The 26,087-nt window shown below is 37.8% G+C and overlaps 1 protein-coding gene across 9 annotated transcripts in view; it reads left to right on the top strand.

Annotated features, from left to right (window-relative positions):
- Positions 1–26,087, top strand: part of NCKAP5 (NCK associated protein 5) — a 364,594-nt gene that overhangs the window by 193,508 nt on the left and 144,999 nt on the right. For all 9 annotated transcript variants that reach the window (XR_013774902.1, XM_079311233.1, XM_079311234.1 and 6 more), the window contains one exon: positions 4,264–4,397. Coding sequence is in view for 8 of the 9 variants with exons in the window: in XM_079311233.1 (XP_079167359.1) it covers positions 4,264–4,397 (134 nt within the window). In the remaining variant the exon portion in view is untranslated. The remainder of the gene's footprint in view (positions 1–4,263; positions 4,398–26,087) is intronic.

Below are 26,087 nucleotides of genomic sequence, written 5' to 3'. Positions count from 1 at the left end.
GAAGTATTTTCATGAAGTTGGTCCTGCCATTCTGATGAGACAGCTGATGATTTTACCAGCAGGAACAGGTAAAGGAGGTAAAACTCCAACTCCCTGACTTGAAAGGCTTTAGTGTCACCCATGTCTAGATTTAAAGTTAACAGTGAAATAGCCCAGGAATGAAAAAGAGGTAACACATCATCATTCCCATGCCAAGCCTTGCCATGCCACAGTTCCCTCTGTGTGCTGGTGCCAGGCTGCTCAGAGCAAAGGAGTCCTTAGGTCCTTAGACCTAGAGCACAGCTATGAACCAGTAACTCTGAGAATAAATGGTGTCTCTTGGTCTCTTCATGGACTGCTGAGGAACAAATCACATTTTCCTGTCAAACACACGAGTTACTTCCAATCTAGTTATAAATCCTTCTCCTGTGTTTTGTTTTCATCGTGAGCAGCTCAGATTGGATCCATTCCTTAACTTTTAGGAGATGACTTAACGTGTGGTATATGTCCCTGCCTGGGTGAGGAATGAAACATTTTGACACGAACATTTCTACAGCTACACAAAAAGGAGCTTGCTAAAGTGCTGAAGTGGCTCAGGAGCATAATGAGCAACCTGTGAAACTTTGTTCCGTGTTAAAATATTCCGGTACTTGCACAAAAGTATCACTAGAGTTTGCTAACACTGTCTTTCACTCTAGTTTGCTCACATGAATTTTTTGTCTGTTTGGAAAGTTATCAGGAATTTGACTGGGTGATGTGATGAAAGTCAGGCTCTCTGGGGAGGCTGAAAAGGGGAAGCAAGAATCAAGTAAAGGTTATGCTTCTAAGAAGGGAAGGGTACAGCTGTGCTGCAGAAGGCAAGGAGAGGAAGCAGGGAAAAATAGTTTGAGCAGAACTTGTGGAGAGAAGAATCTGCAATTAAAGAGGAATTGGCAAGTGGGAATACATAACTTCATTGGAATATGGCAATGATTTTTCTCATTAAAATAACTGAAGCATTTTACATGATACTTTTTTTATTCAACCTTTTGTTCACATAGCAAGCTCATTCTATATACTTTGTATTAAGCTTATGTTCACTATAAAACCTTTAACCAGTTTTGTTTATTTCTTCTCATGCACTTTAATTTTTTTTTTTGCACAGGAATAAAGTGGGGTTAGCACAGAGGAGTTTATAAAGTGCATTAAGTCAGCACAAAATTCCTGCAAAGTTCAGGGATCTGTTTTCTTCTTCCAGGAAACAAAAAAATCTAAAAAAATCTCCATTTAATCCTGGCCTTTCTGTACATTAGGCTCACTTCTCTCTTCTGACACTTCATTATGGATTTTCTGGGTTTGAATAAAAATCTAATTCTCTTTTCTGGTGGATAAGGTCACTACTGCTGGGAGCTACTTTCTGTGTGTAGTATACTTGAGTATTTCGTTTCCTGCAGACTGAAAACTTCCCAAGTGGGTGGTCTCTTACACCTTTTTCTCCCCACTTCACAGTATTTATTGTCTGTGATCTGGATGAAAGCAGATCTGCTTTCTGCCTGCAAGAAATGGCAGAAGTGCTGCAAGGTTGCCAATAAATTCTTGTGAAGAATCCTGGCAGTGAGGCTGATGGTGTTGTTGCTGTGCAGCTGTCCTGTGGGCAAGTCTTGGCCCCATTCACACAGGAGGTTTTGGGAGCTGGGAAGAGAACCAGAATTTTAGGGCCATAGGTCAGTGCTGCTCTTTCTGGTCTTGTTGCCTTGTGAATGGTTTGTTGTTCATCCCTAAACCTGAAAGGAGGAGGAGTTTGTACAATAACAGTACATGCTCATATAACTGATAATGTCTTGTAATTTTTACCTATGAGGGTGCTGAATTGGAAATGGACATTTATCTCATTCTAGAAGTTCCTAATATTTAGGGATTTCTTTCCTGGAATATCATTGTTCTTGTAATGTACTTTTGTTACTTGTTTAAGAGTACTTTTCTTAGGGTAATTCCTATCCTGCAGGACAGGCAGTGGAGCTGGGAGCACCCTGCAGAGCACCTTGGCAGTGAGATGGAGAACAGGACCCTCATCTGCTTTTAGAGTGTCTCTTTTTGTCTATCCTACCCATGGAGATCTGTCTTTGCACATAATGTAGGAAGATTTATTTGCAGACCAGAGCATGGTCAGCATAGCAGACGTGCAGAGATAGTTGCTGTATCAGAATAAGATCACTGTGGCTGTTGTGATGCTGAATGGGCCTTGGAGGCATGGCTGGGTCTCTGGTTTGCAGTCCATTGTTTTAGTTAATCTTTACTGTGTCAGGTAGTTCAGGCACAGCCTTGGGTCAGCTTGGCCACTCAGGTGTTCATAGCTGCACCTAAGTTTCCTCCAAGGTGGCTTGTCAGTTCCTGAGCTACATATTTTGTTTTAAGCCCAGTTTCTGTAGAATCCAGTATCTTCTGAAAGCTTTTCTTAAGTCCTAGATGGTAGTTATATATTTCTTTTATGTCATTTTCTTTGTTGCCCCCTGACTCGGGAGGTCCTAGATGTTCCTTTAGCAGCAGTGAAACTTCCCTACAAGAGAAGATGCTGACAGCATTCAGCAAGAGTTCCTGGAGCAGGATCATTTTGAAGTTGGCATTGATGGGATCTAAGCTGGAGCAATACTGACTGCTGTGAATATTCTTCCCATTTCATTGACCTGAGTTATCCTCTGCCAGCCAGTTGCTGTCTATCTTCTGCCTGGTGCTGAACTCTCTGCCCTTCCTCCTGTGGCAGAAAATGAGGATTACTCAGCAGCTGGCAGAACAGGGCTATGTAGCACTAAGGACAGTGATTCGATAATTTAGTTAGAACAATGTATTTAGTTGCCAGTAATTTATTTTTGGTTGTGTAGTTTTCCATTTTCCAGGTATTACATTTGGCCAACCGGACAGAACCCCTCTGTTCTCTGAGTAATTCCTCCTATTTTTTCACAAGCATATAGATATTTCATTTAAACCTTTCCAGCCTCCCTTTGTGGCATCTGCTTATTTATCACTGTCTTTAAGATCCGTTTTCCACTTGGCAATGTTCATATTTTTGGTCCCCTGGTTACTGCAATTGTAAATTATTATCCAGTAAGATTTATAGCTGTGAGATTTGTACAAATAGCCTGTCTCCCCCATTTAATGGCTTATCTCTAAGACACCTTTGTTATTTACTAATGAAACTGTATGGATAATTTTTATATACATTTTTGCAGGTATGTCATGATAATTTAGGTCAGACATGGAATTACATCAGGCTGTCTGGCAGGCTGCAAATCTCCCTGCACCACGGGCACAAAGCAGATGGGTGGGGAACCCACTGTTGCTTTACCATGACCTAACCTGTTCCTAGGCATGGGAACCCCATCACTGACACAGAATAATGTAGTGCCACATAAAATCCTTGGGGATTTTATTGATTTCTTTTTCTCATTTAAATTCACTGTGATAAAATTTAATTTAATTTCATTTCCGTTTGAGTCACATGGAAGAAGCTGTAAAAACATTCTCTTAATTGCAATAACATTTTTAATGACTTTTAGGTTAATTTTTCTGCTCCTCTTAAATTATATTTAGCCATTGTTGAAATAGAATTTTAAAATCTTTAAGGTATCCTTTATATGATGTTTATATGAAGAGTTGGGCCATAACATATGTAGATTCATCCAGGTAGTGCTATATGTTTTGTGTTGGAGTTTTGGGTCATTTGTTTTAAGAATTAGCAAAACCTATATCTTACTTGCCTTTGAGAGCTGTTAGTAATATTAATGAACTTTTATCTCATATTAGTTTGATTTGTACTTGTTTTCAAAACACATTCACTATCATAGCATTTCACAAAATAAATTCAAATAAACCCTGTTCTACTGATAGTGCTTCTCCTCTCAGCCAAAACAAGAAAACCAGTGGCTGCAGAATCAGTTTCTTTTCCTCCTTGTGAGGTTGAAGCATTCAGGGATGGATGACAAGTCGACCTCTTGATTTGTTTCATGCTTCCCATGTCTGCATTCTAGCAAGATGGGTCACAGGTCTCAAATATAGTTTTTATATTTATTTTGAATGGAGGTGAAGGAAAAGCACTTTGAAGGAGAGGCTGGGTGTTTGTTTTTCAATATGCTGGTATCCATGAGCGAGCTGAGGAAGGGTAGCTCAGTGTGATGGGATATTCTGAAAAAGCTCTTCCCCCTGTAACACTGCTGCACAAAAATGATGGCACTGAATTAGTAGGGTGAATATTGTGATGTTTTTATGGTTTTCCCCAAATTAAATCTCATTGCTTTTCTGTGGTTCCAGCGTGAGAAGCTGATCCATGAGCTGGAGGAAGAGAGGCATTTGAGGCTGGAGAGTGAGAAGCGGCTGCGGGAGGTGACGCTGGAGTCGGAGCGCAGCCGGGCTCAGATGCGGGGGCTGCAGGAGCAGTTCTCCAGGTATGAGCCACCACTAAACTGCCTTCAGAATAGCACAAAAACACTCCCTGGTGCAGAAACATTGTCCAGACCTTGGATAACTTGGATCTAGTCTAAGGCAAAACCTGCTCCCCCTCTGAAATTCTGTAAACACCGCAGGCTCCTGGCTAAATGATTGTTGGAACACTCAAAAGGTTTATGCCATCATGTCATGGGATGGTGAAAATTTTATTTTCTAGGGATTTTGCGTTTGCTAGAATTCCCAATAATTTTCTAAGTGTAGGTCTTCACTTCTCCAGGAGTGCATGCCACTGGTAAGTCAGCATGTGTCTGTCTGTGTCTTGTAAACAAGAATAGGTTTGATCAATCTGAATAAAGAGAGGAAGAAAAAGTGAAGCCTTTTGGCAGCTTTGGGCAAGCTCATCCTGCTTGGACCTGCTTCAAATCTCTTCCTGCATTTCCTGGGCCAGAGCTTTGGGCTAGATCAGAGCTCCATTTACAAAAGAACCAGTTTAGAACAGGGATTAACACAAACCATTCATATGATAATAGTAAGGATTCGAGTTATTTATTGTTTTCATGATGCATGATGAGATCTTGTACATCAAACACATTTTTATTCATTGCTTTTGTCACGTGAACACAAACAAAACAATCCAAAAAATCAAGAGACAATGGAATTTCATGTGTATTTTCCATCAAGACTGAATACTAACTCCTTCCCTTAGATCACTGAATTGTTAAAAACTCAAGTTCAGTTTAATAAGGTGAAAAAAACCTGGAGGTTTATTTTATTTCATTGGTCATGTTTCTTGGGGTTTTCAGAGTTTTCTGCTTTGGGCATTTTTTGTGGTTTTTTTCCTTATTTCCTTAGTGTTTGCCATGCTGCTCTTTGATTTGAATCTGGGTTTCTAGGCAACACTCTAAAAACTACTGATAGCAATAATAAAATTTGTTCTCCTCTATTATTTTGTGTTTGGAAAATTTTGCATTAATTCTCTGCAGAATTAAAAAAAAAACAATTTAAAAAACCATAAAGTGTTCAGTTAATTCTGAAATTCTCTATTAAAAATGCTAAGGATATTTCTTTTTCAGTTTTCCATTGTTCCTCTTTGTTGATCCTTGGTTTCAATTTTGCTTCTTGTGATGAGACTCCTTGAATAATATACACAAAATAAATCCACCCCCATGAGTATTCCTGGTTAGAATATTTTGCTCTATTGTATATTAATCTTTGTTTAAGGAACAATTTCCTGAAGTCCTGATTTTAGAGTAGTGTTATTGCTGCAATAGCTAGAAACCTGTGAAATTAACTTGGAAGGTGATGGAGCCATGGTTAAGAAAAGAAGGGATGAGGGGGAGCCAGTCTCCAGAGTGATGCTCCCAGTGCCTTCATAAAATTTTAACTGTTGCATATTCAGATCTTTTCAGGAGAGCTGTTCATTATTCCTGTGGAACTGCAGTAGTCTGATTCATTTCTACCATGTTTCTGAAAAGAAAAACTGTTTTATTAGTCAGGATCCCTGAAGTCCACTATCTTCAAATTAATCCATTCTTTTTCTTCCACTGCTGTTTGCAGTCGAGCGTGCTCGGGTCTGTCCAGAGGCACAGGGACACAAGTTCTTTGAATTAAAGTTGTTTGTCTCTTTATGTCTGTCCCTCTGATTTAGATAAAGGTGAAGGCCCTCTAAATCAGCATTATGTTCTTTTTAAGGCTGTCTGCACATTGGCCAAACTGTTTGAAGGCAAGCTTAAATATCATTTTTCATTAATGGCAACTTGGTTAGCCCTGTTATTCCTGTGAGGAAAACTCCTGCTGGCCTCATCAGGCTGTGGTGTTATTTTAGTGTAGGACAGATGCTAGAAAGAGAAACTTTTTTTGAAACTTTGTTGTGATTAATATTAAAGGTTATTTTTGCTGATTTTTAGTAGAATATTATGATATTTGCTTACACAAACAGACTTGCTTCCTAAATGGGTGTATTTTTTTTTTACCCTGATTAAACAAATAATGGAACTGGAAGCTGGATAATCTTGTTCTGCCTAGAGACTCTGTATTGTTTGAAGGATCTGGAACCTTTTTTCTTCATTTTAACACAATTAAACAGGACAAGACACATGGTGATGGGAGGAAATATTAGAACCAAGTGAAGAAGATGATTGGAGAATAATATTTTGGGCTCAAACATTCTGTCTTTCAGATGTAGATAGATCAATGTTAGAATATATACTACAGCATAAATCTTTTAAATATGTGTAATTCCTGAACTGAGAGGATTTACCTAGACATTTCTACATATATTTCTTGACATTTCAAACTATTTTCCTTGCATGATGGAAAGAATGAAATATAATTGTTGTTGGTAATCTTTAAATTGACCTTTGTAATCAGGAGAGCAATGTTCCCTATTCCCAATTGAAATTGTGTGGAAACTTTAATCTGTCATATAAGCATATGGTTTGAGATGGAGAACTTCAGAAGGTGAGAGATTTTCTTACTGAATGGTGTTTCTGTTGTTACCAAGTAAGCAATATTTCAGCCTAGTAGTCTGAAATAAATTGAAGTTCTCTTTCTTAACACCTGCATAAATCTGCTAGAGCCTTAAAGTGACACAGTACTTAGTTTGATGAATACAAGATACCTGCTGAAAGAGCTTTAAAACTGAAGTTTCTTTTCCAGAATTGTAAGATGTGTCCATGTAGTTTTAAATTTGTGTTTTGATTTTACTGGAAATTAAATATGTTTGAAGTGTGAGGAAACCCTGCAGGAAAAATATTTAATACTGAAGTTGGGTTTTTATACTGTAGTTAGGATGCTGTTGCCTTTGCATTGCCTTAGTACAATCTCACCTTGAGTGGAAGTACTTGATGTTTTCTTTCTTAAACCCACTGCTTTGCTGCAGCTGTTAAATTCCATGAGGCTTTTTGGCATGACATTGTGCAGCTGCACAGTTCTCTAATGCACAGAGACCTACCCTATAAAAAGAAATCAGCCCAGTTTCTTCCAAGGCAGTGCCATGCAGTCTGGCTTTCCCATTTTTGTTGTTGTACAGTGTCTCATTTACCTCTTTCTTAGTTTCATCTGTGCTTTTTTCACTTCCAGCATTTTCCTACAACAGCAGGAACAGAAATGCAACAACCCTGCCCACAGCAGTAGGTGTGATTTATAGTATCCTTCTAAAAAGCACACTAATAGACAGTATATAAATTGATTGCATTTCCCTGCTGTACATCAGTAAGCAATAGAACTTGCTGTCTGTTGAATGCATACAGTCCAGGTGACTCTAAACTGTGATTAAATGTTAAAGCAGTAAAAGAGGTAGCTTTACTTGGATCACTGTTTTGGTCTGAATGAAGCAAGTTCAATAAACACTATTATAAGGTGTATCTGGAAACAGTAATTGAAGAGCCCATTATCAAATCTTAAACTCCCTTTTGGGTAAATTTCAAAAACTATTTCAGTTAAAGTTGTGTTGTTTATTGGTACCAATGTCTGTGAGTGGAAAATTGCCTCAGGCTTTTAAGAATAGATGTTACTGGAAAAGTAGGAAATGGTTCTTGTTTGGTCTGCCAGGGTCCTGTGGATGGGATGAGTGCAATTCTCATTAGATTGTGTATTCCTCTCACATTAATATTGACCATGGGGTTAAGCCTGTTGCTTCTGACAAGGGAAAAATCACTGCTACAACACTTGGCATAAAAGAACTCTGTGGTTGTAGGTTTACAATCATAATCCACATCCTTTGTGCATTTTCCAATTATTGTTAATTCCCCTAGCTCCACTCTGTCTTGTCAACAGGTGAGTGGGAATGATAACTGTTTTCCTCACAGCTGTGATAAGGAGATTTTTATGAATTGCATCAGCATGTTGATGTTGAGCCATCACATTTTAATTTCTAAGGTCTGCTCGATCCAGAGGCCACAGCTGCTTTCATCCCTCTGGCCTTACTGCCATGGCTGGTAATCCACATCCAGCTAAGGCCATGTCTGGGAGGTGCCCACCAGCTCAGCAGACCCTGTGTTTGGTCATTTTGCCTGAGGTCAACCTTTTAATCTAATTTCTGGGGAGATTAAAATGCTCTCCTGGCAGCTATTGATGGCATTCCTTTGATTCTGTCATAGCAGGGTGATTAAGATGCTGTGGGAGTTCACTCCTTTTCTCAGAGGAGTTTACAGAGGAAGTTCTCTGCAGTTCTCCCTGGTGTGGCTCTGCAGTAACCTGCTGTCATTGTCCCTGCATGGGCTGTGTGCAGGGTTATGGGGGCAGACAGCTTGGCCCAGGGATAGAGGCTGCATCAAAGGCTGGCCTTGTCATCCTGCCCTGTGGTTTTAGATACCTCTGGATTTTATAAGCTGATGCTGTATGGAAAGTGAGTAAGTGTCACACCCAGGTAAGTTCTCCATGCGTGGTGTGTCTCTCCTGTTCACCTGCTCCTGCCTTGCTGCTGGCTGCAGGATGAGCACTCAAACACAGGGGAAGCTGACCCTGGCTGGCTCCAGGTGCCCACCCAGCCACTCCCTGTCTTCAAGAGGGCTGGGAGAAAAGAACAGCAAAAAACCCCTCATGGATCAAAAACAGGAGTTACTCACCAGTTACCATCAAGGGGAAAGATTTGAGATTAATTTAATTTATTGCTAATTAAATATAGTGTAGGGTAGCAAAAAACAATGACAAAACTAATAACACTTATTCCCACCCATCCCATCTTCACAGGCTCAACTTCATTCCTTCACTCCTGACTCTTCCACCTCCTCCCCTGAGCAGCAGGGTGTGTGTCAGGGTTGTGGGGAAGCTGCTGGACTCTGCCAACCTCAGGACTTGGTGTGAATGCTGCTTTTCTGGGGCTATGACCTCCTGCTTAGGATATTGATCTTACCTGTTGATTAAAATTGACAGGGTTAAAGAATGAAGTTTCTTTTAGATTAATACTGTTGGGGTGAGTACATTAATATTTTTATTTATGTGCATCTACAGCACTTAGGTACATATTTCATCTATAATAGTTACTCAGAACTGTCAAGAACCATTCTAAGTAAGATCAAGGATCTTTTGAGTGAATACTTTTCACTGACAGAATACAAAGGAATGGCTTTACTAAACTCATGAAATTAAGCCCAAAGAAGAGATTGCCCCAAGTTTATATGGAGTTTGACCCCACTCAGTTTCTGGGCTACTTTTTACTAAATATGTTGGTTTTCTGTTGTTCGACCAATAAAAAGTGAAATGGAAATTTTATTATTTTTGATACCAGGCCAAATTTTTTCACTGTTTAGTTCTGTGTATTAATATGGTGGTTTAGAAAGTAGATGAACATGAGAAATACCTTCAATGAATGTGCTGTTTTCTTCAGAAACAAAATTCTCATTCTCACATTAGAAACCATGAGGTTGAAATAATATTTTCATACTGAAGTTGAGGAAGAACAAAAGCAATGAGCTCAGAGTGACTGCAGAGAGTGACTGAAGAACAGAAAGTCATGAAACACAGAAGTCATGTCAGGACCAGGAGTTACAGCAAATTGTATTGCATGATGTATATTGACTTGTGCAACACTTTCAGGGAGCAAAGGATTGCTCTGCTCCAGGCATAATTCCAGATGCTCAGGGAGGGACCTGCAGCTCTCCATCTCCTGTGGATCTGAAGGCACTGAGGCTGCATTAAGAGCCAGCCCTGTTTCAGTGCCCAATGCACTGGTAAATCATGTGGTGGTGTTTCTCAACAGCCCTTAGTTGCTGAAAGCTCCTTGCATGGGGACTAGGGAAATGGGTAATTTTGTCTTCCAGAGGCAAAAGCATGGTGATCTGTGTGCTCAGGAAATCCTGTGTCTGGTTTGTATTTGTCTATGTGCTCACAGGATGCATCATACTCATTATTTCTGCATCTATTGCCTTTTACTGATTTCTCAGACATGAAATGATATTCTGCTTCCTTTTTCATTGGGATAGAAGAGTTCAAAGTCTAGTTTATTCATGTAAAAATCAGATTCATCCTTCTGAACCCAAACAATGGAAAATTCCCTACTTCAGATTGTGTGCCTTTGTCTTTTAAAAAATCATCTACATTTCATAATATCTGTATAACAAAGAATATTGGAAAGGAAATGGAGGAAATACCCAGGCAGTGTGGTAATGAAGGCCTTAAATCCTTACAGTGGAATAATACTATGGAGAGTCACCTTTGAAACAGTATTGTCATTTACCTTTTTGAGCCCAGTAATTCAAAGAGATCTGTGCAAATAGAAGTTACGTCCCAGTTGATTAAAGTTGATTAAATTAAAATTTATTAGAGGAGTTAAACTAGGTAAGAACAGGTGAGAAAAAGACCAGCAAAGAATAAGTGTTACCTTAGGATCTGACGTGGATGACTCTGGTAAAATGAAAAGCACTTTTTAAAGGCATCAGTCTGGTTTGAGCTACAGCAGAGTTTTTTTTTCTACACCAATGCAGTGATTCTGTCTTTTTGACTTCTTTCTTGTCCTACCCCATAGTATTGTACAATAGCACTTTTTATTAATGACCCCTTCCTGATATGGAAATTACGGGATGGTTTTCAAGCCTCCATTGCTTGTGCCTGTCACAGATTCTGGACTTTCCTGTGCTCCACTAAGTCACATGAGATGTCCACACTTGGATTTCTTCCAAGTGAGTATTTGCCCAGAGAGTCAAAGACACACATGTTTAAAATCTATATAAATAACACTGATCTTCTGATTTCATGGTTAGCTTTTATTGCTATCCAAACAACATGGATTGATGCCATTTGAGTTTACTGATCCTCTCAGACTTGTGGTTTCTTTTGTCAAATGATTGAAACCCATGCTTAATGTGCAATTTCCAGATTATAGACTAATGGATCAGAGAGAAACGTGAGCTTATGATCACAATTTTTGTGGTTGTTTTCCTGTTCAATGCTTGAGGTGGCTTGTATTAGTAATTTTTCTGTACTATAAAACTTGTAAACTGTAAATGTATCATTAATGGGCAGTGGTGTGCATTCAGATTGATGATGGTAGGCACAGAGCAATATGAACCATGAAGGAATAATATGATTATAAAGCTGACATAAAGTCAAATGATCTTCATAGTTACACTTTGCTTTTATGAACATGATTGGAGTCTTCAAAGGTTCATTGGTTGACTGAGTCTGTGTTTTACCTTTACAATTTTACATCAAACTAAACCAGGGAGCTTACACTCCCATTCTAATTGCAAGCAGATAAAATCTGATCCTGAAAAGTGCTCATCCTTCTTAAGATTCTGGTGTGACTTCTGATCTAGTGGGTGGCATCCCTGTCCATGGTGGGGGAGTTGGAAATAGAGGATTCCCAGGGTCCTTTCCAACCCAAACCATTCTGACCCAAACCAGATTCACCTCTCATTAAGGGCAGAAGGAAAAGAGTGTTCCAAGTCTTTGGGGAGTTTAGTACCTCAAACAGTAGAAAGATACAGATTTGTGGGAAAGAGGAGAGAATCATGAAATCCTGACTGTTGTCTCTCAGAGTATAATAAAGGAGGAATATTTTGTTTTGTCTCAATTTAAAGTAAGGTTTTCTGGTTTTCATGTGTATATGAGGCAGGGAGGAGAAAAGGCCTTTTACAAACTCTGAAGGAAGTGGTACAAGGAACAGAACAGGAAAACAAGCACAAAGATGTCCCTTTCTAGATAGCATCTGTTGTACCCAAAGGTGGGCCCTATAAATTGGGATTTCTGCTCTCCTCAGCAAGAAACTTTTGTGGAATCATATTTTTACTTCATAGTTTGCATAGCTGGCTTTCTAATGCTGGTATGTGGGTAAAGAGCTGGTCCTTGAATGTGACCAATTCATAATTGCAAATATAATCAGTTTTTCATCCTGCTCTGCATAACCTTTTAAGTATCTCCACTAAGTAAAGAAAATAGAATTATTTATCTGCCTGACTTGAGGTGGTAATGCATTTTTTCAACCTAGTAGCAATTCGTAGTCTGCATAGATTGGATTGTTTCACAGGAGAATTATTATGGTAATTTTAATTTTATCTTAGAACTTGTAATTATTCCATGGTATTGTTCTAATGTAACAGGCTATGCAGCAGTTCGTTTGTTTTTCCAGCACTCAAAATTGGACAGGGGAACTTAAAATTTTAGTTTTAGGTCTTATTCTTTTACCAAAATATTTTGGATGTCTGTTTTGCTCTATGCACACATTTCAAATATGATTATTAAAGGTTTCAGTGAATATAGTTAAAGCTGAAAATCCATTATACTAGATGCAAACTTTTGTGGAGTTTTGCTTCTCAGGGTATATGATAAACATTAAGAGGATAGGATGGAATTTGTTTTCCTTGTATTAGCTTATAGATGTAGTTCTTCTAATTATTCATGCCTTACTCTGATACTACATTTTCATAGTTACTCTACCAGTCTTTCCTCAGGGATTTGTCTCCTGAAGGTGTAAGGAATTTATTTCAGCTGCATGCATGTTGATTGTTCATTTTCTTGACATATGTCATGTAGAGGAAAAAATGGGATTTGAAAAAGAAAAGATGCTTGGGTTTAGTCCATAGGTATCAGCAAGGACAGATGTGAGTTCTTTCCTCTGATTCTCTCCAGGTTTAGATCTAGACTTAGCAGAGGGAATGTCCCATGAAAAGAAAGAGGCATTTACCTTCTTAAGGATGAAACACTGAGGGACAAATGGAACAGTTTTAAGTCATCTGACATGATTCAAACTATTAAAGCAAGTAAGGAAAATTGGTGGATCAGATCCCCACCAGCTCCTGACAGGTGCCAGGTAACTGCAATAAAAATGTAACAGTATGAGTTGGGTATGTCTGGCTTATGGCAGGAAGGGGTCCCTGTAATTACTGTGGACTTTGCCTGTAAAGAGTTAATTACTACAATCTTCATAGTTTTTGCAGTATCATTAATCATCCCGAACTTACATGACTAGTATTGTTATAACTCCTAACTCCACAGGGATTCTGTCACAATTTAGTAACAATTACTGTCTTCTATTTCAGATAGCTTCTATTGTAGAGCATTTCCAAAAGTCTTAATGTGATTATCTTTGGTCATAATGTGTGCTTCAGTTTGCAGAATACTGTAAGCAAATGTAGATTGATTTGAAGGATTGTTTCAGTTTAATGTGGTTTTAATTCTGTGTGTAGTGCCCGCCCCATAATCTCAAATTTTACCAATTGGGCACTACGACCCTTCAGTCAAACTGTGTGTTAAATAGCATTAATTAAATATGTATTTCAGAAAACATTCATCTTCTAAGCATGCAGTGTAATTGCTACAGGTAGGTTATCCTGAAAGCATTGTCCAAAGGATGTCAGTAGAACATTGTATTCCATCAAACAATCAGCTGCTCTTGCCACAACCAGATAATTAAGGATATGCTACAAAAGGATGCAAAGAAATTTCAAATCCATTTCAGAACGAGTCACATTGTAGAGAACACTTTTAGCCTTTTAGGATGTTGTTGCACACTCTTAGTTTACATTTTACCTTGGAGAAGATTTTTCTTTTGCATCATTCTGTTCCATGATAACTGAATCCCAGTTCAATTGCTTTCTAGGAAGATAAGGGATTTTACTGTTCTTGGTTTTCACCACCACTCCAGATAGGAAGGAAGAAGTGTCATGCTAGGGAAGAGCTGCATTTGTCAAGAGAAAAATGGACAGGAGATGTGAGATCATGAGGCTTAACACTGCAGGGAACAGTGATTTCTGTAGTCTTATTTTGGCACAGGAGGTTGTGCTGCATTTTAGAAGTTGACGTATTTTTTTCTGCAAGTGTTTTTGTTCTTCAGTATTTGTGGGATCTTTTTGTTCATTTCTCCATGCCAGTACATGGCAGAGAAAGATGTGCATCATGCCAGAACTGGAAATCCAAACCAATTGTGTGTTTTGAACTGAGTTTTCATTCTCTAAGAATACAGATCAGATTATTAATTTGTAGTACCCTTATCAGTATTTGCAAGCTGCAGTCTATTAATTGAATAAATGTGGCATGGGTTGAGACACTGTCTCACCTGATCAGAAGGAAACATTTTTCTGTCTTTAGCTGTAGGTTTCATCCTTCATCCTAAAGCCTTTTTGTAGGCACTGAGTTGATTGTGCTTTTATTGCTGTTCCCTCTTTGTCTTCATCTGGAAGTTTGTGTCTACTGACATGAGAAAGCTGATCCTTTACAGGTCACCCATGGATTATAAGCAAATAACAATGCCCTGGTGTATATTGTTTTTTACTGGAAAAATCAGTAACAAAACAGAAAATTCTGACCAACAATTCTGCTTTATGAAAGGCAGGTAAGGCAGAGCAAGGTAATTAGTAGATTAAAAAGCCTGGGCTTAATTACAGTCACAATTACAGCACATCAAAGTGAGTTTGTGTTAGAGTGGTCTACAGTGGAGATCCCTCCCATTGGCTTGTTGAGTGCAATGTATCTCAGATTATGAATTCTATTAATATTTCTTCTTCTTAAGTACTGCAAATTGCTGCTGCTGCTACACTTTTATTCTCAAACTGTGCAGAGTAAAACCACAAAACAATCCAGCTGTCAGTGTCTTCCTTAAAAGGCAAATATCTCTCAAATTCTGTTCTTCATGGTCTCAGCTATTCACTGGGAAAAGAGCTTCTTCTGTCTAAGCCTATGCAATTGTGTATAGTGAGAGGGTCTCTTATATTGGTGTGAATTTACTATAGAATGTTAAAAATATACTGAGTTTCAAACAGGCCACTTGAATTTATTTCTGAAATATTTGTTGACAATTTTGGTATATACTGGGGAGAATAACAGGTCACTAGTTTCACCAGTTTTGTACTTTAGTGAGTGTCCTTGTGAAAATATTTAAAATATTCTGGGTTGCATTCAGCTGAAATTTATGGTATTGTGAAATAATGAATGATATTTTCCTATTCCAGACTTGCCTGCATTTCGCTGTGAGCCCTGTGCTGAATATTTTGTGACATATTTATTGCATTTTATTGCAGTGCTATACGTGTCTTCTCAACCAGTGTGTAATAGTACAATTATACTGGCAACTGCAGTGTGGAACACAAGCACCAGCATTCATTGCAGTGCTGGCAGGATGAGAAATGTCAATTGAGGTTGTCGTAAGAGGTTTCCTAATCCTGCTGAAATAAAAGAGTGAGATTCTTTCTGAATCATTGCCATCTGGAGTATATGAACATTTGAAATAACCTTTTATCATTAGGTTGGCACATGCTATGGAGCAGCATTGGCATTGATGAAGTCCTAATGAAATGAAATACTGTGCAATGAGAAAAACTCACTGCTTCATGATTATTTCTTCAAAACCCTCCCCTCCAATTTATGATGGGTATTGAGTAGTTAATTGTGTTCTAAATCTAAAAGATACAGTCTCTGTTTACAATAATCTGGCATTTCAATATGGATATTAATCTAGTTATAAATACAAACCAGCATTGCCTGTGGTGGAGAATAATTTGTAATTCGTATTATAACCAGGTAATTCAATTCACTTTCTCTATTTCCTTGACTTGCTCTACTCTTTGGATTGGTATTTGTTGCCCATAAATTTTTGTGCCTAAAATTAGGCCAAGAAGCTTCATGCCCCACCTTGTCAGGAGCAATACCCTTCCATGGTCTCACCATGCCCACTGTGGAATATTTATGTGTTCCTGCTGCCCACCTGTGCTGTACTGAGCTCCTCCTATTTGTAGCACACATAAACACTGCTCAGTTTTTGCTTTTATATCAGGCTCTTTTTACAAATATACACTGACTAACATCCAGCAGAATTTCTGAATGGCCATTTTTCCAATTCTTGCATTTAGAACAGACGGATATTTGCTGAGTTTCTGCTGTTTGGCAAGGCTTGTGTGATTAGTCACATTTCTAGGTGAATATACTGGTGTGGTGTTGGAATCTTGGAAAATTCATCTTGAATCTTTGGTCTGTGCCTTGATTCTCATTTTGAAGGGTTAATCATCATGTTGTTCAGAGAACTAAATGATGGTCCCCTTCACTATTCAGATTAAGCAATATGAAGTCTGAGAGTTAGTGCTGGATTTAGAAGATGAAGGATTAGGACTGTTTAACTAATTCCTTTGAGGATGTGATTTCATTCTGATGCTTAAGTTGAAGTGGGCCAGTGGTTTTTTTTATCTCATAAATATAAGAGATAAGAATACATTTTATTTTAAGCATCTTGTTTAGTCTCTGTCTATTCTTGTGTAATTCTAACAGAAATTTATGTCTGCAGTATTAAGATTAATTTAATGCTTAAAGAGTGCCAGCCAATTCTTGTGCTACTTCTGCTTATTTCTGCTACACAGACAAACCCAAAACATTGCTGATAAATTATATTGTTCTCAATTTCATAAATGCATTGGAATTAAATTTTTAAAAAAGAGTATCATCTTTTATTTCTTAATGTTTTGTATTCAAACTTTTTAGTTAAAAAGAAAAACAACACTCCTTCGCCCACCAAAATATTTCGAGGTAAATCCAGATTGGGGTGGGAGCTGCTGTGTAAATGTTCAGATGGGAACACAGCTCCAGAACTGGTGTGTGCATCAGTGTGTCCTCCCTTCCCTGTTCCCCCAAGGAATATTCCCTGGACTACTGTGCAGGGAGCTCCTCAGGGCAGAGCTCTGGGGCAGGATTGGCTCCAGCTCCTGGGTTATTTGGGCTGAGCACTGCTTTGGATGAAGAGGATGCATGTCCTGCAGAAATGACAGTCAGCAAAGTATGTTGGAAGGATAAGCATTGCTTTCAAGGAGAAACAGTCTCACTTTCTGAAATTTAAAATCTACATTTGAAAAATGCGTTAATTTAATAAATGGTAGCAATAGCATCATTGCCCTCCTGGTCCAAACAGAGATTGGCCGTGTCTCATGTTAGAGAAGCTGAATCAAGTGTAATTAAAAATATCTAATAATTCAGAGCATGCCTAGCTTGAAGTTTTCTGTTTCTGACCTGAAGAAAAATTTGTGTAAACGTTTTACCCTTTATTTTTCTGCTCCTAAATCAGTAGGCTTTAAAAGAAGATTATGAAAATGATTCGAAATCTCTTGGGATTTGTTTCCTCTGTTGCCTTCTAAATGAAAATAGTGACATTTCACAGCTGAACAAACAGACAAATTCTGATCAATTCACTAACTAATATTGCTGTGAAATTATATATGGAATTAAGGAATAGGATGGGAAGTACTTGAACACTGAAAGAAAACCTTGGTAACTGAAAATCTGGTTCATCTACCAGGTGAAAAAAAACCCCAGAAATGAACTCTAAACAGATGTCGAGTCTTTCACAGACAGATTGCATTTAATAGAAGCCATAAAAATGTTTCAAGTGGCTACTGACCCCATTATTTCTAACCCCATGCTCAGTGGCTGATCATCAGACCTGATATCTTTCAAGTAGTTGTACATGGATGCTTGTATAAAATCTGCCTTGTGGAGCTCTGGAATAACCCAGCCTGTGCTTTGGTGTTGTGCTCCTAGTGATGAGTGAGTGACAAAAGAGCTCAGTACCTGGATCAGGTGTGGCTAAGTAAAACTGTGCAGTTGTGATATGAAATGGGATCAGTGGGCAGAGGCAGTGATTATGGCACAGAAAGTGTGTGCCTTTGCTCTGACCCAGCCAACTAAAAATGATCCACAGCAGGCAGTGCTGAGGGGACTGAGCACAAAAAGGGACAACTCCTTGTACATCTCGTCTCCCTTTCCAGAATCAAGAATGGTAAATTCAGGTAATTCCAGGAAATACTGGAATGCTTCTTGTCAATAATTTTAAATGATATTTTAAAAAGCACATTTGAAAACAAAGCAAGGCTGAACATTTATTACAGGATTTTTGGGTTTGTGAGGTTTCTTTTGGATTTGGGGTGTTCTGAACAGGGACAGGGACAGAAGTGCTTCCCCAGGAGTTCTACAACAAAACTAAATTCCTCAGTAGGATGTGGGTAGAAACAGCTCCTCTCCTTTAAGAAAATAACCTCATAAACCATCCACCTGGTAAATACCTGTGTATTTATTTTTGAGGGGGGGTGTCAGAGCAGAAGGATTCATTTTCCCACATTTTTTATGAGTGAAGTGCAGGGTTGAGAGGGAAAAGTCTTGATTTTGTTACAGTGTTCACTGTGGACCTCTCTTGTGTGGATTTGTGATGCAGGAGGTGTCTCTGAGGCCTCACCAGCAGCTGCTCTGGGTAGTTGAGAGCCAAATAACCCAATTTCTGAGATGGGCATTTCAGTCCCTGTCTTCTTGCATCCTGTGGAGGCAGCCAAAGAAACTAGTAAAGAAAAAGCAAATTTGTTTGTCATATGTATATGTAAATTTTTATGCATGAGACTTCTCATCTGTAGAATTTAAAGTGCTTTGCAAAGTAAATCTTTGTTTTTCCAGTAAAGCTATGTCATACCTGAGACAAAAGATCCCAATCTTGACTCTGAGTAACTTCATGAGGTGTGCAATAGGATTGAGCTCATCAGGCATTGAATGCTTGCCTGAAAAACAAAGGGAAGTAGCAGTTGATGAACCCTATTAAGCAGCATTTAATTAATATTAAAAATTACTAAAAAAGATTAAAAATGAACATGGAAAATGGGGTAAATGGGAGAGAACAGCACTGGATGTCAGGAAAATGTTTTCCTATCTGAATTTCAAGATCCATGGTCTAACCACCAGTTATATAATGCTGCTGATTATACAAGTCCTTTTACAAATGCATTTTCTAAAAACTCTGAATTGAAATATACCTGGCACACATTTCCAAAGGTGCCTGTCCAGTGCAGTGAAGTTTTCAGTCAGCACCAGTCTTCTCACTAATTGAGAAGATGAAAGCTCTGCTTACCTGGGATAAGTCTGCAGGCTCCCAAATCGGATTAAGAACCTTTGGAAAGGAAAAAAAAAAAAAAAAATTAATCCACTGTATAATTTTGGGTTTCAAAATTCAACGTGGCATAGATGATGCTATTCCAATAAACAACTTGCAGGTCCAGTACAGAATATTTCTCACTGCAAGCACGTTCTGATTGAGTTCTGTTAAAGCTGATTTAAAAGGTTTATTGTATTAAATACTACAACAGAGATACCTCGCTTCCTGACAGAGTAATGGCAGATCATATCTTTGTAATTTCTGAACACAGTAAATTATGATAAATGTCATCAATTTGCTCTGATGTATTTTTGCAAAGAGAAAGGATATGAAAAAGAAGTTGAAGAACAAGAATATTAATGAAAGGTGGGGGCAGGAATGATGCTTCTTGTCACACGCCTGGCTTTCCTGTTTGGGGTTTAAGAAAGTCTGGCTATTAGGATGTGGATTAGTGGAAGATTCATTCTTCTTCCTGATGTAGGTCAGACACTGGCTAACATGTGGTGAAGAAAAAAGCCTGATTTCCCCAGCACCAGTGGGAGCAGGAGCTCTGTGGACTTTGGAGCAGAGCGCCAGACAGAATGAGTGGTTCTGATGTCCCGTGTGCTAATGCAACAGATCTGAAATGTATGAGTAATGAAGGCTTCATGCAGAAGAGTCTCTGCTCAGTGTGGGGCCATGTAAATGCTTTTTTAAAAGGCAGCTCAGTTCCTGAGTAGCCCTTTGTGAGAAGTCATTTGTCCCAATCAGAAAAAGGAACTGGCGATGTTCCGGAACGTGCACGAGAGGAGTGTGCCCAGCAGAGCCTATTCACTGGAGCCTGACTTTAATTCCATGCTAAGAGAGGCTGTTTGCAGGTATTGCACCTTTCTGGAGAAACTTTTCTTATTGATTGTGTTAAGTGTGAGAGACTTTAAGGTGAATGATGCAGTAAAATTCATAAAGCTGATTATATAGTGATAGAGTTCATACTGTGTGCAATCAATTTTAAGAGGTCTTTAGACCCCTTTTGGAGAACTTGGAATGTTGGTCAGAACTGTTCCTTCTTTTAGTGTTTTATGTGAAATTTCATAATTTTTCATGCCATGGATAGCATATAACTCTGATATGTAGCAATGTGTGATTTATGCAAGCCACAAATTTAATTTGCCCATGATTTAGATACTTCTATTATAATAGTTTCATAGATTTATCATGGGCTAGTTCCACTGCAGCAAAAGTATTCTGGCAGCTTTCTTAATCTCATTTACAAGTTGTGATAATGCTATTGTTGACTTAAAAACTACTATCCAAGTTTTAGCCATCTTCTGTCTTCTCCTTCCTCACCATTTGAGTTCAATTTTTTTAATTCCCATTCCCATAATTTAAAAACCTGTCATGGCAGTGGCTTCTGAGAACTGATGCACATAGACCATGTCTGTCTCATGTGCAACTCAGACTGGATCTTTAGAAGGTTTGTCTTCTTTAGAGACAAATTAATGTTTTATCATTAACATCTGTCTTAATTATCATTTTAAGATGTTTTTGGTCTTAGTTATGTTTACATTTTTTTAGATTTTTTTGTTGCTCAATATTGCACCATTAAGGGCCAGTATTTAGAACAAAGATGAAAGAGCATAGCTGTAAACAGCTGGAGGAAAACCTTATTCATAAACCCAGTATTAGGCATCTTTTTTCTTCTTTCTTTTTTAATTTCTAGATTCCACTAAGTTTCTCAGTTTAGTCATCACAGGAGTGGAATAGAATTGCAGAATTCCTTTTGTGCAGTTAAGTCCCTGAAATTTTAAGCTTTGATATCAAGAAAGAGTCTTAGTGTATAGGATGAAACTGTGCAGAGGTTTTTAAAATGTATGGAAGAATTGCTAGAAAATGTAAAGTTCTTGATACAGTGCAGTGCTATCTCTGTAAGAACCAGAAAACCTTTTGGTTTGTAACTTCTGTATTTTTCAAGCAGTTTAAATTTCTAGCCCGAATATACCATAAGTCCTGAATTGCAATACTAATTGAAATTATAATCAAGGTCAGATATGAAGTCATCATAATAATTTTACTTATTTGGCTTATGTAGCATGTTTTGGATGTATGCCTCATGAAAAAAAGATAAGAATAGCTGAATTTAAAAAAAAGTATTATTTTGAAGTGGTGGATTGCATGTTGACAGTTTGCTAATCAAATTTGTTATGCATTGATGTTGTAAAGGCAGTAGCTTAAACATCTTTGAAGACTCCTTGTGGGCATCTTTTATTGTAGAACATTATATCCATGAAATAAAGTGTTCTCATTTGCAGATGATGCACCTTGCTGTGTCTGCTGGAGCTCCCCTGTGCTCCCATGGCATGTAATTCCTAAGAAGTGGCTGGAGAACATGTGCATGCTGCAATGGAGTTAGTTACATACATTAAGGTTAACTGAGTGCCTTTGTCATCTTTAACCATAGGCTTTCATCTTGCCAGCTCTTCTTTCAGATGTCAGAATTACTCTGGCTGATATCATTTTAAGGAAGTTCACAGTGGAAATTTTAATAATGGGAGTATTGATTATATGTTCAAAGCATGACACTTGGAATTGTATCTTTAATCCATTTCTAAGGAAAGATTATATCTACCCCCTGTGGGCATTTTAGTAACTAATCTGGATGGATCAAATTCTTCCTGCTGGGTGTAATTAATTTTTAGGCCAATCTAATGTTTTGTAGACTGCTTGTTTTGTATAGATCATTTTGATTGCAATGAGCCATGAACTACAGAATTTCTGTCTGGTTACATCAGTTGAGAACATCCATCTATTATCTATCTATCTATCTATCTATCTATCTATCTATCTATCTATCTATCTATCTATCTATCTATCTATCTATCTATCTTCCTGGTGATGACACCAGGAATGTTTTCCACACATTTTTGTGAACACTTGTCTCTTTATCCTCCTTTCAGTCCACTGCCAGTACTCTGAGAGAAAAGATTGATGCAGAAGTTTGGGCTATTTCCTTTCTTTGTCTTGCTAAGTTAAGCACCTTTCTGAGATAATTATATTGATAAAAATTTAAAAAAAAAGAAAAAACCAACAAAACCCCCGAACTTTGGTCATATAGAATATCTAGGGATGTTGAAAATGGGGATTTTTATTTTATTTATGTTATCCTGTGTGATGGTGAGAAGTTTGTTTAGACTACAGGCTGAAGTTTCTTTCCTGTTATTAGGCAGGTTTTGATGTATATAATAAGGTGTTTAATTTCAGGAATTTTATTCTTTCCCATCAGTCTCTTCAGGTTGAACTTGTGCAGTTAATTTCATACTAAAGGCAATTTTGGTCACAGAGCAGCTCTAGCAGTGCTGTTTACATGGGTATGTTCCACCCACCTTGTGTAATGCAGCAGGAAAATGGGAAAATTTATCTCTAGGCATTTCTGTGTGTCTCAGCACTGCTGAAAGTCCTAACAGAGAAATTCTGTGCTAAGTGTGCAGCCTTCTTTATAACTGGTGAGCTGTATTCCTGGGGATTGTTTCAGCAACAACAGTGGCTTTTTTTGGCAGGTGAAGTTAATGGTTTCTGACAGGAATCTCTGTGTAGGCTTGTATTCTTCAGTTTGAGCTCTCATGTGTTAAGCTTTCACATGTCAGACTTAAAAGAACTTATCTGTATTTACAACTCAAGGACATATAAATAGGATAGTTTTTGATAGCAACATTCTAAGGCTATTTTATGAATTTTCTGGGTTTTGGTGTTTTAAGTTTGCCTTTCAGTTTTTTTGCAGTCTGTCATTTCAATCTTTATTTAAGCCTGCATAAAAATTACTCATTTCTAAACCTAATTCTCTCAATGATGAATTTTATTGTGCTTAAAATATCATGAATATCTTTTGTTCTTGCAGAGAAGCTACCATGTATAAAATCTGGTGTTTTAGCATTGCATACTGCAGCACTATGCTCAGGAGATTCTTCATTGACCATAAGCCTCTGTCAAAACACAACTGGTGATTTTCAGCTCCAAAAATGAGGAGACTATATAGGGGAAATCCAAATTTATCCAATTAGTCATACATAATTTTTCCCAGTTATTCAGGAAGTCTGGTTCTATGACTCTAAAAGGCATATCTAGTAGACATATCTTGAGAGAACTATTTTAATTAAAAGGGTAAAACCCACAAACCAAAAGCAAATGTCAAATAAAACATTTTTTTCCCATGCCTGGGTATATGACACCTGTAACTTGTAATTGCTGAAATATGCATACATGAAAAAAACAGTGTGACAATACAATTTATGCATATAATTCCCAATTTCCTCTTGTGAGTGAAAAAAGTGAAAATATTTTATGTAATGGCTATAAAGTTTGTCATCAAATTTCCTACCAATATAGAGAAAGGCAAGAAGAAGCCTTTGTTGCAGTTCTGCAGTTAAATATTCTACCTGTTTTCCTAAATTGTGAAGTTTAACATTAATGAAGGTAGATGGGCAGAGTCCTGACATACTCAGATTTTGTGGAGGATTATCAACTTGTCCAAAGACAGATACATGCCTGCATCTGTTACTGAAACCATGTGAGATTAAAAAATTGAATTTGCTTCATTTATAGCTTAGGAGAAGAAACACACAGGGAAGGTATTTATTGATAAATAGATGAATGATAGAATCACTGCACCACTGGAGAAAAATAAACCAAGATTCTTAACCATAAAGAGCAAATACTGCTATCCCACATTTCACAAGGAGCTTTTTTTCTTCAGGTTTTGCTCTTCTGGATCTGATAAATAATTAATCTAGATTGAATATCCCCCTATAGTGGTGGACAGACCTCTTTTGCCAACAGACACACAGAAGCAAAAAGATGTGAAGCTACTTAACAGCAGTCAAAACCTAAAATGTGTGAATTGTGGCCATCACCTTTCTCCTGAGAAGCCACATTGTTAGATAGAATGTGAATAGAGGTAGGTAGATATTCTGTGATATATTTTTTGGCTCTCTTTGCACTTACATAATTCATAGACATACATTAACATGCACATAAACCAACCTTTCATAATACTTGAGAATCCTGTCTTTGTGCTGAAAGACATATGTGAATATAGATTGTAACAGTCCCTGTGGCTATGGCTGAAGAGAGGAAGCTACAAGTGAGGAAAGTAGATGTCTTTCAGCTGAGGAAGAATGTGGCAGCTGATGTTGGAGTAAGTTACATTAATACATGGTTAGCATTTAATTTGCTGCCTGCTGTTATTTTGTTAGGAGCTCTTAAGCAAAAGCTTTGCCCTGTACAGAAAAATCATATTTCAAATACTTCTTGTGATTTTGCACATGAGACTGATATCAGTACTAAATATCTGATATTCTTAACTCTTTTTCTGGAATCTCCCACTGATTCCAGCAGAGCTTCATATTTGATTCTTCTTGGCTGGTTACATTTGAATCATAAATGCTGTATAATTAAAATTACAAGAATTACTTTTACTCAAATATTATTGGCCATTTAAAGGATTTTCAGCAGCTTTTTCATATTCTTTATGATACCCAAGTATTAAAATAAGATCTCTTCCAGTAATCTGGACTTGCTCAGTGTAGTTCAGGCCCAATGCCTCTGTCACTGGGTGTGTTCCATGGGATAGCAATATAGTTATACTGTGAAAAAGTCAAATCCTATTGTCTTGTTTTGCTTTTTAATGAGAACTTCATTTTGCTTTTCTTTATCCTCTTAGAAATCTGATGTGATTAATTTGCTAGTGATGGCTCCCATACAGCAGAAATCACAAATAAAATAAATACCAAGAGAACAAGTGCCAGTCAAATGTGTTTTTACTCAGCATGTTCTTTGGTAATACCCTAATTTGTTTCTTGAGTTTTTGTTTTGCTCTTCCCTTTAAAATCTTTTTTTTTTTTTTTTTTCTGTTCATCCTTTAAGTTGCATGCTGATGATCAGCATCTATGTGCTGAAAAATAAACAAACAAACTGAACAAAGTGTAAAAATACACTCCTGGGAGAACTTAAATTTTAAGCTCATCATTTCATATAATGCTGTTTAGTAATAGACCACTGGAAACATAAAACAAAATTCTACTTTATTAACTTGATTTTACTACTTGTGTGCTACTGATCTTTGTTACTTGTGATTTTCATGTGTATTGGGCTAGTGGCAATTTTCTCAAGATACCCCAAAATTTCATGTCCTATCTTCTTGGGGATGTAGACCTAGAACTTGACAAGTGTATTTCTTTCCACAAACTCTGCCAGCATCTAGAGAGAGCTTTATCCCCTTGCTGTCACAGATAAACCACACTCTCTCTTTGTGCTTTATGAACTGCATTAGGATCTCTCCAAGCAGAAGTGTCTTAGCAAAACCATCCTGCCTGTTCCACACCCCTCTCCAAGCTCCACATGGATGTGTGTGCCATCCTTCCACACAAGGGGAAGAGGACAAGAGGAAATGTTATGCAAATTGCATATGAAAATATGTCTGCAATAGTAACATTGAGTCTTTATCAGCTTTTTCTTCTTCTGGAGAGAGAAGGTTGTGCCTAGTTTTCCACTTTAACAACTCCAGGAACCTGTGAAAGTGATAGGGAAAGAAACAGGTTGCAAAATTTCAACAGATCAGTGTGTGCTAGAGTGTGGAAACTGGTAAGACAAACCTTATCTCCAGAACTGATCAGTTCTGCTTTCTGAAGAACCTCACATTAGCATCTTTCATGCCATAATTGGCATTAATAATGTGTTGTGATAGAACTGAAATGCCTCATTGAGCTGCATGCTCTCTAAATTTTTAGTGGGTGTCCCATCCCATTTACTGCTGGAAACTCCATGCTGTCTCTGGGTCAGTCTGAAGGAGTTGCAACCTTAATCCAAGGTCACTGCAAGAGTCCTGTAC

Source organism: Erithacus rubecula (assembly GCF_903797595.1).
Source record: "Erithacus rubecula genome assembly, chromosome: 8".
Classification (NCBI taxonomy): domain Eukaryota; kingdom Metazoa; phylum Chordata; class Aves; order Passeriformes; family Muscicapidae; genus Erithacus; species Erithacus rubecula.
The sequence above is the reverse complement of the archived record's forward strand: the minus strand, read 5'-3'. Positions and strand labels throughout refer to the sequence as shown.